A 13,016-nucleotide genomic window follows, 5' to 3' on the forward strand; every position below is an offset into this window, starting at 1 on the left:
GCTTGGTTTTTGCTCTGACATACACTGTCAACTGTGGGACTTTATATAGACAGTGTGTGCCTTCCCAAATCATGTCCAATCAATTGAATTTACAAAAGGTGGACTCATCAAGTTGTCGAAAATTCTCAGTATTTCAGTTTTTTATTTGTAATACATTTGCCTGTAAAAAACTGTTTTCCCTTTATCTTATGGGGTATTGTGTGTAGATTGATGAGGAAAATTGTTTATTTATAGATTTTATAATAAGGCTGTAACGTAACAAAATGTGGAAAAAGTCAAGGGGTCTGAATACTTCCCAATACATTGTATGTTGCAGTAGTAACAGTAATCTGAAGTTCAGTGTGAACACAAACACCACACACCCCACCACACAATTCACCACACTACACACACACACACCACACCCAACCACACCACACACCACACACACACCACACCACACAATTCACCACCACTACACACCACACACCACACACCACACAATTCACCACACTACCCACCACACACCACACACACAAACACCACACAATTCACCACACTACCACACACACACCACACCACACACACCACCCAATTCCCACACACCACACCACACACCACCCCAACACACACAACACCACCACCAACCACAACACCACACACCACACACCACACCCACACACCCACACACCACACACCACACACCACACACCACACACCACACACCACACACCACACACCACACACCACACACACATAACACACCACAACACCCCACAACACTCCACACCACACACACCACACACCACACCCACACCAATTCACCACCACCACACCACACACCCACCCACACACCACACCCACACACCACACACCACCACACCACCACAATTCACCCACACCACCACACCACACACCACACACCACCACCACACACCACACCACACAATTCACCACACTACACACCACACACCACACACACACACACCACACAATTCCCACACTACACACCACACACCACACCACACAACACACCACACAATTCCCACACACCACACCACACACCAACAACCACAACCACACAACACACAACACCCCACAACCAACACAACACACAAACACAACACACCACACACCACACACCACACACCACACACCACACACCACACACCACACCCACACCACATAACACACCACAACACACCACAACACTCCACACCACACACACCACACACCACACCACACCACACAATTCACCCACACCACACACCACACCACACACCACACACCACACACCACACACCACACACCACACACCACACACCATACTAGAAGTGGTGTAGTGAAGGGTAAATGCAAGCAAACATACTTTACCCACTTTTCTTTGCTCAGCAGTTTGCACAGCTTTTGTGGAAAAATGGATAGAAAGTATATTTTTTCACAGCGACCAGCGATCAGTTACCCACCAACTTTTTGTTCCGTGAATGTGATTTCGTTACAATCCTTAATCACTGTATAATTACTGTATTTAAAGGACAAGGAATCAAACAGTTACAGGAAAACGTGGAAGACATTTCCAGGCAAGGAAATCTACTTGGTAGTGAGTGGCCGAGTGTATACAAATAGGTGTGTCGAAACACATACTCATGTGCTCAATCACAACCTTAGGCACAGTAAGACTCACTTCTACATATCTTTATCTGATAGTCCTGGAAAAAAAGTCCCAACCTGTGCTGGCTGGTTTATGACTAATGTGTTTGGTGTTTCCCCAAAAACTCCAACATGTTGTTGTTGCAGGTCTGTGTTTTCCCTGAGACTACCTTGACCTAGCTGACCTGACTCGACCAAAACAGGGAAAGGACCTTGAGCTTGCTATTGGCTACAATGTAAATGTACTGTAAGTGATTGAAATTCCTCCAAACAGCTAATATATTCTGTTTCCTTTTCCTGCTTCTATTCATCAAGACTCATACCCAACATTTATTGACATGCTCTAAATACCCCAAACTAACATACATTTACAGCACATCCTTATTGTTTTATACTGTAAATGTTCTTACTGTGTTCATGTTTTGCTTTAACAGTGTATTGACTTTAAGCCATGAGGCGGCACCAGGAACCAAACATCACAACACAAAGGCTTTCATTACCAGATACTGATCAGTCATGTCTGGGCTCAGCCACCTGATGATGACTACTATTGTAATCATGTTTATTAATGACCTGTTAACAGTAAGTTATTATACTTCTTCCTGCCGGTAAGAGTTCCTGATATTTCCACCTCAAAGAGGGAGGAGAGAAAGAGGGCGAGAAAGAGAGAGAGAGAGAGACATATATAGACATAATATGACATTTGAAATGTCTTAAATCTTTTGGAACTTTTGTGAGTGTAATGTTTACTGTTAATTTTGTATTGTTTATTTCACTTTTGTTTATTATATATTTCCCTTGCTTTGGCAATGTAAACATATGTTTCCCATGCCAATAAAGCCCCTTAAATTGAATTGAGAGAGAGAGAGAGAGAGAGAGAGAGAGAGAGAGAGAAGAGAGAGAGAGAGAGAGAGAGAGAGAGAGAGAGAGAGAGAGAGAGAGAGAGAGAGAGAGTTTTAAAATGATGTCACTGCAGCCCACTCATATCCAGTATAAAGGCTGTACAGACTACTCTACCGCTCTCATACAGACTCAGACACACACACACACACGTCACCCAGATACAGTCAGTCACAGTGTAACACACACGGACCGAGGTCGCTAACGCTACAAGCTGAGCAGTCACAGTAAGTAAAGTATGCTGGGTTTCTCAGGGGTTTCTCAGGGGTTTCTCAGGGGTTTCTCAGGGGTTTCTCAGGGGTTTCTCAGGGGTTTCTCAGGGGTTTCTCAGGGGTTTCTCAGGGGGTTCTCAGGGGTTTCTCAGGGGTTTCTCAGGGGGTTCTCAGGGGTTTCTCAGGGGGTTCTCAGGGGTTTCTCCGCTCTACTTGCTTTTCCTCACCATTCTCTCGCTTTTGTTTCTCTCTTATTTTCTTGTTCTTGTCTGAGTTCATCCGACTCTCACAACCCCTCTCTGTCAGTTTCAGTAAAACAGGCTCTGTTTGAAAAACATTTTTTAAACGTCTCACTTAGTATGCGACACACATCCTCTTTCTCTCTCTATTCTGTCTTTTTTGCTCCTGTTCTTTCTTTCTATGTGAACAGTGACTATGGTAAACTCTAAATGTATTACATGCTGGCATAGATTCAAGACTGCCTGCTTTGTGTGTCTGTGTGTCTTACTGCCGTGGCCAGTGTGTTACAAGCATCTGTTCCTGTTAGTCTCTAGTTACACTGGTGCATGTCTTGATGTTGTGTATCAATGTTATTATAATGTTGTTATAACGATGTTAGAATAGCTGTAATGTGTCTAATCTGTACCAGAGTTCGATTCCTGCAGTGCTTTACCTGTTGAAAATAGTAGGGGTATTCCATATATTAGCTGATAGAAAGTGTTGTTGTAACTGTTTTCTCTCCAGTGATGTCCTGTGACTGTACAATTACGTGGTTGTTGGTAGTGTTGTTGGTCTGGCCCTCTGTGTTGTAATATAAGAGGAGAACTATTGAACATTATCTCATTCACCTGCTGATAATGTTCTAAAAACAGTATGTGTGTTCATCTGAGCGTAAGTAGGGTGACCATGAGCCTTACGAGGGGGAAACATAGTTCTGGTTATCTCTCTGTCTCTTCTGTTTTGGTCATGAGAGATAGCTGGCTATCTCCCTGTCTCTTCTGTTTTGGTCATGAGAGATAGCTGGTTATCTCCCCGCCACTTCTGTTTTGGTCCTGTGAGATAGCTATCCTCGTTGCAAAGACTCTTCCACCCCTTTTCTCTCTCTGTTTCTTTGTTTATCTCTGTTTCTCTTCCCCTCGCTCTAAAAAATGATAATCGTTTTCTCCCTCCCTCTCTCTAAATCCCAAAATGGAAATAAAGCTAAGGTTCTGCGTGTCTCTCTCTGCCATTCTCTCTCTGTTTACATAAAACGTTGTTCTGCCACCCAGCTGGGTTGGTCTCTGGTCTCTGTTCACCTTTGAATGTTTGAAAGTAGTAGGGCAGTTCTCTGTGTGGGGGGTAGTAGAGGGAGTGGACACACATTTACTCACACACAGAACCAGACACACACACACACCTACAATTGTGTTGGTGGACAGCCAAAGAGGGAAAGGCTGAGGAGAAAGGCTTTATTCACATATATATGCTCTCTCCTGCTCTAGAATACCAGCAAGGAATCATTGACCATCCACCCTCCCAGCAGAAGTCATATAACATAACGGAGGGAACGTCTAAGAAGTTGAAAGAGAACTCTTCAGCCTTTTGGAATTGAGACTGTACCAGATCCACCAGACGTTGGGATTTAAAGCCCTCTGTTGAACCAGGCCGGCACCAGCATTTCCCAACAGCACCAGAGAAAGGGAGTTCATCTAGGATCAGCCAGTATGCTGGCTCAGATCTTACAGGAGATGTGGGTGGACCCAGAGGTTTTGGAGGCCCTGAGTGAAGACCAGAGGAGAATCTTATTCCTGAAGATGAGAGAGGAGCAGGTCAGACGCTGGATAGAGAGGGAGGAGAAGGACGAGAGAGAGAGGAGAACCAGGAAACAACGCAAGGTCTAAAAAAGGTACACGCATTCACGCACTCACACCACCACACACACACACCACACGCACGCACGCACGCACGCACGCACGCACGCACGCACGCACGCACGCACGCACGCACGCCGCCACACATACGCACACGCACACGGCGCACACCGCACGGCACGCCACGCACACGCACACGCACCACGCACACGCACACGCACACGCACACGCACACCACACACACACACACACACACACACACACACACACCACACCACACACACACACACACACACACACGCGCACACGCCACACACACCATATATGGCCAGGGAGAGAGGAAAACCCTTCAATATAGAAAGAGAGAGGGGGAACAGAAAGGGGGGATGAAAGATGGAGACATGAAGAGATGTGGAGGCAGGAGGGGAGAGAGAAAGGAGGAATGAGGGGAAAGAGAGGTGAGAAAAGAAGAAGAGAAAGTGGCACGGAGAGAGGAGAGAGGAGAGAAGAGAGAGGAGAGAGAGAGAGAGAGAGAGAGAGAGAGAGAGAGAGAGAGAGAGAGAGAGAGAGGGGCACTGAGTAATGAGCTTGCTTGAGCACCCACCCCACTATTCTGGGAAAACAACCCTGAACCACACTCTGCAGAAAGAGGCCTTCAGCTCAGGCCAAGTTCCACCACTCTCACTAACCCATGTCTCTCTCTTTCCCATTCTATTCCTTCTCTCTCTATCTCTCTATTTTACCCATTCCATCCCTCTTCTTTCCTGTCCATTTCTCTATCTGATGGAGTATAGAATGTGACCTCTCCTTTCCATTTGTCTAATAGAACAGTGTGTATATATGTAATACCCAGTATCCTCGCCCTCCCCCACTCTATCTGATAGGATAACAGAATGAGACCTATCCCCTCCCCACTCTATCTGATAATAGGATACAGAATGAGAACTTATCCCCTCCCCCACCTCTATCTGATAAGGCATACAGACATGAGACTTATCTCCTCCCCCACTCTATTCTGATAGGATACAGGAATGAGACCTATCCCCTCCCCCACTCTATCTGATAGGATACAAGAATTAAACCTATCCCCTCCCCCACTCTATCTGATAGGATACAGAATGAGACTTATCCCCTCTCCACTCTATCTGATAGGATACAGAATGAAACGTATCCCCTCCCCACTCTATCTGATAGGAATACAGAATGAGACTTATCTCCTCCCCCACGCTATCTGATAGTTACAGAATGAGACTTATCTCCTCCCCCACTCTATCTGATAGATATACAGAATGAGGACTTATCTCCTCCCCCACTCTAATCTGATAGGAATACAGAATGAGACCTATCCCCTCCCCCACTCTATCTGATAGGATACAGAATGAGACCTATCCCCTCCCCCACTCTATCTGATAGATACAGAATGAGACGTTACCCCTCCCCCACTCTATTTGATAGGATAAGAATGGCCAAATGAAGGATACAGAATCTTCCCTCCCCCACTCTATCTGATAGGGATATAGGGAATGGAGATCTATCCCCTCCCCCACTCATCTGATAGGATAGAATGAGACTAATCCCCTCTCCCACTTCATCTGATAGGATAGTTGAATGAGACCTATCCCCTCTCCCATCTATCTGATAGGATATAGAATTGAGACCTATCCCCTCCCCCACTCTATCTGATAGGATACAAATGAGACCTATCCCCTCCCACTCTTCTGATAGGATATTGAATGAGACCTATCCCCTCTTCCCACTCTTATCTGATAGGATATCAGAATGAGACTTATCCCCTCCCCCACTCTATCTGAGTAGGATACAGAATGAGACCCTATCCCCTCTCCCACTCTATCTGCAGTAGATATTGAATTGAGACCTATCCCCTCTTCCCACTCCTACTCTGATAGGATACACGAATGAGACACCCCCCCCCCTTACAGTTATATTGTACTAGCCAGCCCTTCATATCATGAGCTCTATCGTCAGAAACACCAGCTGCAGCGATTGATTCATTCCACATTTCCATGCCTTGGGCCTGCTTTGCCCGGCAGATTGCAATAGCAGGTGAATAGAATTGGAGTGTAAAGCCCTTGTGTTTGGTGTGGCTCGTTGCTTTTTTAACCCCGAATATCACGTTACCCCTTTTCTTTTCCAATCTGTTGATCTACTGTATAACCGGGTGAGTGTGTGTGTGAGTCACCTTAGTAGCAGTAGGAGAGGACAGGTCATCTCTCATCTCTTAACACCGGGTGTCAAAATGAGCCGTAAAACCGCTGTGCTGAGCAACAAACACTACACTTCATCATTCTTCTCACAGGCCCTTTATTCTCCTCTCTTCAGCCCTCATGGCACAGAAAGACCTCTCCTTACATAAGATAGCACGTAGCAACACAGTACAACTCTTAATGTCACACACACCACACACACCACACACACACACACACACAACACACACACAACACACACACACACACACACCACCACCACACACACACACACACACACACACACACACACACACACACACACAACACACACACACACACACACACACACAACACGGCCTGTGGCCCACTTCTCTGTACACTTACAAAATGATTAACATATTCCAATATGATTTGCTGCAAGACCATTTCCACACCTTTTGTTGCCATTTTTGCTCTATATTACATAGGCCTATCTTCTCTCATCTGAATCTATATTACGCATAGGCTTATCTTCTCTCATCTGAATCTATATTACATAGGCTTATCTTACTCATCCTGAAATCTATATTACATAGGCTTATCTTCTCTCATCTGATCTATATTACATAGGCTCTATCTTCTCTCATCTGAATCTATATTACATAGGCTTATCTTCACTCATCTGAATCTATATTACATAGGCTATTCACTTCATCTGATCTATATTACATAGCCTTATCATCTCTCATCTGAATCTATATTACATAGCTTATCTTCACTATCTGAATCTATAATTACCAACTTTCGTCTCTTATCTGAATCGTATATTTACATAGGCTTATCTTCACTCATCTGAATCTAATTACATAGGCTTATCTTCACTCATGCTGAATCGATACTTTACATAGGTATCATCTCCTCATCTTGAATCTATTTAACCTAGGCTTATCTTCTCATCTGAAATCTATATTAATAGCCTATCTTCACTCATCTGAATCTGATATTACATAGGCTATCATCCTCATCTGAATCTCATATTACATACGCTTATTTCACTCATCTGAATCTATATTACAAGGCTTATCTTCTCTCATCCTGAAATCTTATATTAAAGGCTTATCTCATCATTCTGAATCTATAGACATTAGGCTTCATCCTTCTCATCTGAATCTATTTAACATAGGCTTACATCATCTCATCTGAATCTATATTACATAGGCTTATTTTACTCACTGAATCCTATATTACATAGTGCTTATTTCCTCATCTGAATCTATATTACATAGGCTGTATCTTCACTCATCCTGAAATCTATATCGACACGTAGGCTTATCTCTCCATCTTGACATACATACTTATCCTCATCTATATTACATCAGGCTTATCTTCACTCATCTGAATCTATTTACATAGGCTTATCTTCCACTTCATCTGCAATCTATTATTACATAAGGCTTATCTTCACTCAATCTGAAATTTATTATTACATAGGCCTTATATTTCACTCATCTTGAATTGAAATGAAATGGAATTGAAATTGGTTATTTTTTTACATTTAAGCTAGCAGCCTATTCATGTGTATCGTGTTCATATTACTGTAATGGTGACCTGGCTGTGACTAGAGACTAGAGGTTGTATCCCACCAATTGTTAGCCAGCTAATTAACACAGATCTGTGGTCAGATCTGAGTGATTACTGTAAGGTGAAGACCATAGACTAGTGTGTCAGTAAGGCAGTGTTTGTGCAGAGCCAATAGACTGGACAATAGATCAAGCTAGGCTACTGCAGAGCAGACCTCAGTAATGTGTTTGTTCACTGATAAGACAACAGCACCATCTGCTGGGCTATAACGGAGTACTACAACCAGACTCCATCAATGAAGTCTGACGATGGATTTAAAATGGGGATAGGAATAGTTACCTGCTGTTGTATTATCTGTGCTAGTTACACCGTGTGATATTCTATGTGTTTCTTTGTCTCCTCAGGTCACAGTAAGAGCGTGCGCTGGCTGTTGGGTCGTGATGGGGATGTGAGTGTGAGCGTGATCGGAGAGGTGGATGAATTTAGATCCTCCAAACTCCTCCAGACCCTTCGTACCAACACCAGACTACAGAGTACAGAAATAAACAACCTAGTGGTTGATCTCCATACTGTGTCTCTACTGACAGACAGAGWGAACCACCAAACCAGCTCACAATCAACCACACTGATGCAACTCAGTGTAAGTGTTTGTTTCGAAGTGTGTGTATGTGTGTGTGTGATGTGTATGCATATGAGACACAGAAAGAGAGGGCAAGAGGGAGAGAAAGATGTCATCTCTACAATACAGGAAGTAGCTCAACAGTCTTCTTCTATTTCCAGGTAGACTCAGATGGCTCTAAGGACTCTGAGGAGGACCAGGACTCAGGCAGCGCTGAGGACGACCCAAAGGACCCCGGGGAGGATAGCAGCGACAATGAGTCAGGCAACAGCACCGACGACCTAAAGGACTGGGGCCTCTGCTACAGACCCCACCACAGCAACATCAGCCTGTCTCTCCAACCCCAGCTGTCAGTCACAGAGAAGGCCCGCCCACACGGCAGAGGAGGTGAGAGAGAAAGAGAATCAAATCAAATCAAAATGTATTGGTCACATACACATGGTTAGCAGATGTTAATGCGATTGTAGCAAAATGCTTGTGCTTCTAGTTCCGACTATGCAGAGAGTGTGTTTTTGTGTGTGCATCCGTGCACGCGCATGTTTCTCTGGAATGACATGTCTACTCTGCACTCGATTCAAGTTCATTGACTTAACAGATATTTCTACAATCCTTTCCCTCTCTATCTCTCTAGTGGTGGTCAGTCATGAGGAGGAGAGCCCAGCGTTTGGTGGTCGGGTGGCCCAGCTCAGGAGAACGTTTGCCACATCCTCTCCCATCGCCAAGCCCCCTGTGCCCACCAAACCTTCACACCTGAAGCTGGTGCCCAGGTCCTCTAGGTAACACCAGGGTCACCCACGGTCAACCAATCACACAGAAGAGGTACTGCCCACCTGAAGAGCTCATTTGAATACCAGCAAAATGCTTGTGGTATACGGACAGACACTCACCTGAGGAACGGTGCAGAGAAATAGGAGCTCCAAACTCAGCCGAGTTAAAGGTGGACATGCACAGCAGAGTGGGAGGAATGCTTGACGCTGGTACTCTGGTGAAACGGCTCCCTCTTTGAAGGTTTGTGGAGACTGCGTGGTAGTTATACACTTCCACCTCTCCTTGAACCTAAATACACAAGAGGTTTGGACATGGTTAATACAAGAGCTATTTCTACATAGTTACATGGAAGTTTGTATCTGATTTGTACATGGGGTGGAGGAAAAGATTTAGCTTTACGTTTGTAATCATGAATTATGCATCATTTATTTTCACTTTGCTGTCTCTCGTATGTTTGGGCCATAGATCAAACCATCCTGGTATGTTTGGGCTATAGGTCAAACCATCCTGGTGTGTTTGGGCCATAGGTCAAACCATCCTGGTGTGTTTGGGCCATAGGTCAAACCATCCTGGTGTGTTTGAGCCATTGGTCAAACCATCCTGGTATGTTTGGGCCATAGGTCAAACCATCCTGTCATGTTTTTAGTTACCTGATCTTTTGCTTTATTAATTGTGTTCATTATCTAACAGTCTAACCTCGTAGGCTTTCTAGTCATATCATGTTTTGTATATCTGCACTGTAACTACATTTGTTTGAGGAGGCTATTTCTATTTTGTGTGTGAAACATACTTCTGCGAAACACATATTTCTTTGACCTGTTGGTCTCTAATTCAGCTAAATAAAAATGCTGAAGAAATGTGCGTGTCGGTGGGTGTGGAGTGTGCTAGAGCAAGAGAAAGAGAGAATTAAGAAAGAGAGAGGAGAGAGAGAGAGAGAATTAAAGAAAAGAGAGAGAGAGAGAGGAGAGAAGAGAGAGAGAGAAGAGAGAGAGAAGAGAGAGAGAGAGAGGAGAGAGAGAGAGAGAGAGGAGGAGAGGAGAAGAAAGAGAGAGAGAGAGAGAAGAGAGAGAGAGAGAGAGAGAGCAGAAGAGAGAGAGAGAGAGAAAGGGAGCCCTCTGTGTGTTTCATTTTGTATGAGTGGTATCCATGGTGACCAGAGAAGTCAAAGGACAACCAGACCTACCATTCAACCCTACTCTGGGTAGGATTACATCTAGATTTCAAAACACACACACACCACAACACACACACACACACCACACACCACACACACACACACACACAACACCAACACACACAACAACACACACACACACACACACAACACACACACAACACAACACACAACACACAACAAACACGCACACACAGACACACACAGGTCACACGTGTAGTGGAATTAATTAAAAACTAGAATAATCCAAGATGGGTTACAATCATTTCTGAAGCTCCTTAATAAAAACAGTGAGAGGAGGGCTGCTGTAGTGTTGCATGCTGTGCTCTACCAGGTAGAGTTGTTATGTTTACATAGGAATTCCATGCCTCTTCGCTTCACTAAGTGAGGAGTCCCAGCAGCTGGTTGACAAAGAAGATCAGAAAGGGGCTAGTGGTAACTCTGTTAGCGAGTGGCCGGCCCGGATTGGGACAGAACACAGAACACAAGCAACACTAGGTCACACACACACACACAACACACACACACACACACACACAACACACACACACCACACAAAACACACAACCACACACAACGACACAACAGCCACACACACAACACACACACACACACACACAACACACACACAACACACACACACACACACACACACCACACACACACACAACACACCCACACACACCACACAAACACAGCACACGGTAGATGAATGTCAGGGTGGCTATATGCACCATACTCAGCATAACTCTTCTCTGCTCAACTCAATAAAGCATGTCTTATGTCCCACCAGACAGATGAAAGTGTGTCTTTAGATTCAGGAACTTAGACCTACTTACTTCGGAAAGACGCCCTGCTAGAGCTGCGTAGTATGACTCCAACGCAGTGTAGCGTTTCTGAGCGCATGCAGCAGCTGGCTGCAGCGCACTAACATAGCTGAGGTCCAACTTGCGTTTGAAGAGACAGACTCAGGTCAGTCTGTATTCTTCAAATGATCCATCTTTATCCCTCTCCGATCCTCTCATAATACTCTATCTCTCTCATCTCTCTGGATATATGTCCGACCCCTTCCCATTTCTCTTTTGTGTGATATTTGCCTCTTCCTCTTCCTCCTACTAATCTTTCATCTCCTGCATGTCATCTCCATCTCCTTTCTCCCCTCCCCCTCTCTCCTCTCTACTCTCGTCTCTCCCTCCTGGCCATCTTAGCAGGGCAGCAGAGCCGGGACTCTGCAGGCGGTTATGGGAGCTCCAGACCCTGCGGCCAGCGCGGTGACAACAGATTTCCGGGGAGGGGATGTAATCCTCCAACATTACTGAAAGGGCACAAGGGAAACTGGAAGATCCAGGAATATGAACATCCCTTTGTGTCCGTGAGAGAAAGAAATGCCGATTAGGACATGTTCTTATACAGTGGAAACTGTAACAGCGTCGCCTGTCTGGCTTTTTACCCTGAGTTGGCAAGATTTCTGTAAGGACACACACACACACACTGGTTCTCTGATGATCCGAACTGAAGGCACACAGGAAGTTGCAACACATGGCCAATATAGCGTGACAATCTCGCCTTTGCATATCTCCATGGTTACGCTTGTCCACCATCCCCCGGAAGCAGAAACTGTGGAAGATTAAGGTCCTATCTTATCAGCCATCGTCACGGCAACCTCCACCCCCCGCCGTCTGTGTGAGCTGGACTCTCTCTGCTTTCCCATGTTAGTGAGGCCGTTCACTGTGTGTGTGAGAGAATGAAGGTGTGTCTGCATACTACATGCTTGTGAATGAAATTGGAATTGAATCAGTGTGTGAACGGGAATGAGAAGAGAGCGTGTGTGTGAATGGGAATGAGAGAGAGTGTGTGCGTGAATGTGTTGAGTGTGTGGTGAGTCATGTGCGCATGTGTTTGGTATGTGTACTTTCTGGTCATATATGTGTGTGTGTGTGTGGCTGGAAGGTAGTGATAAGGCCATCATGCATGCCTCCCCCCAAGACACACACACACACCACACACACACACACACACACACACACACACACACACACACCACACACACACACACATAAGCCTCACAGGAAATGGAGAGGGATCAGTCAGCCCCTG

General features: G+C 45.0%; 1 protein-coding gene across 1 annotated transcript; it reads left to right on the forward strand.

Annotated features, from left to right (window-relative positions):
* The first annotated feature begins 2,653 nt into the window (after positions 1 to 2,653).
* Positions 2,654 to 10,121, forward strand: zgc:92242 (SH2 domain-containing protein 4A). The gene is given in 6 exon segments (XM_070444280.1): positions 2,654 to 2,756; positions 4,223 to 4,606; positions 4,608 to 4,626; positions 8,763 to 8,998; positions 9,139 to 9,364; positions 9,609 to 10,121. Coding segments are annotated over 5 exon segments (792 nt in total). The 5' UTR covers positions 2,654 to 2,756; positions 4,223 to 4,444; the 3' UTR covers positions 9,758 to 10,121.
* Positions 10,122 to 13,016: the final 2,895 nt, after the last annotated feature.

This window comes from Salvelinus sp. IW2-2015, linkage group LG6.2, assembly GCF_002910315.2.
Source record: "Salvelinus sp. IW2-2015 linkage group LG6.2, ASM291031v2, whole genome shotgun sequence".
Taxonomy (NCBI): domain Eukaryota; kingdom Metazoa; phylum Chordata; class Actinopteri; order Salmoniformes; family Salmonidae; genus Salvelinus; species Salvelinus sp. IW2-2015.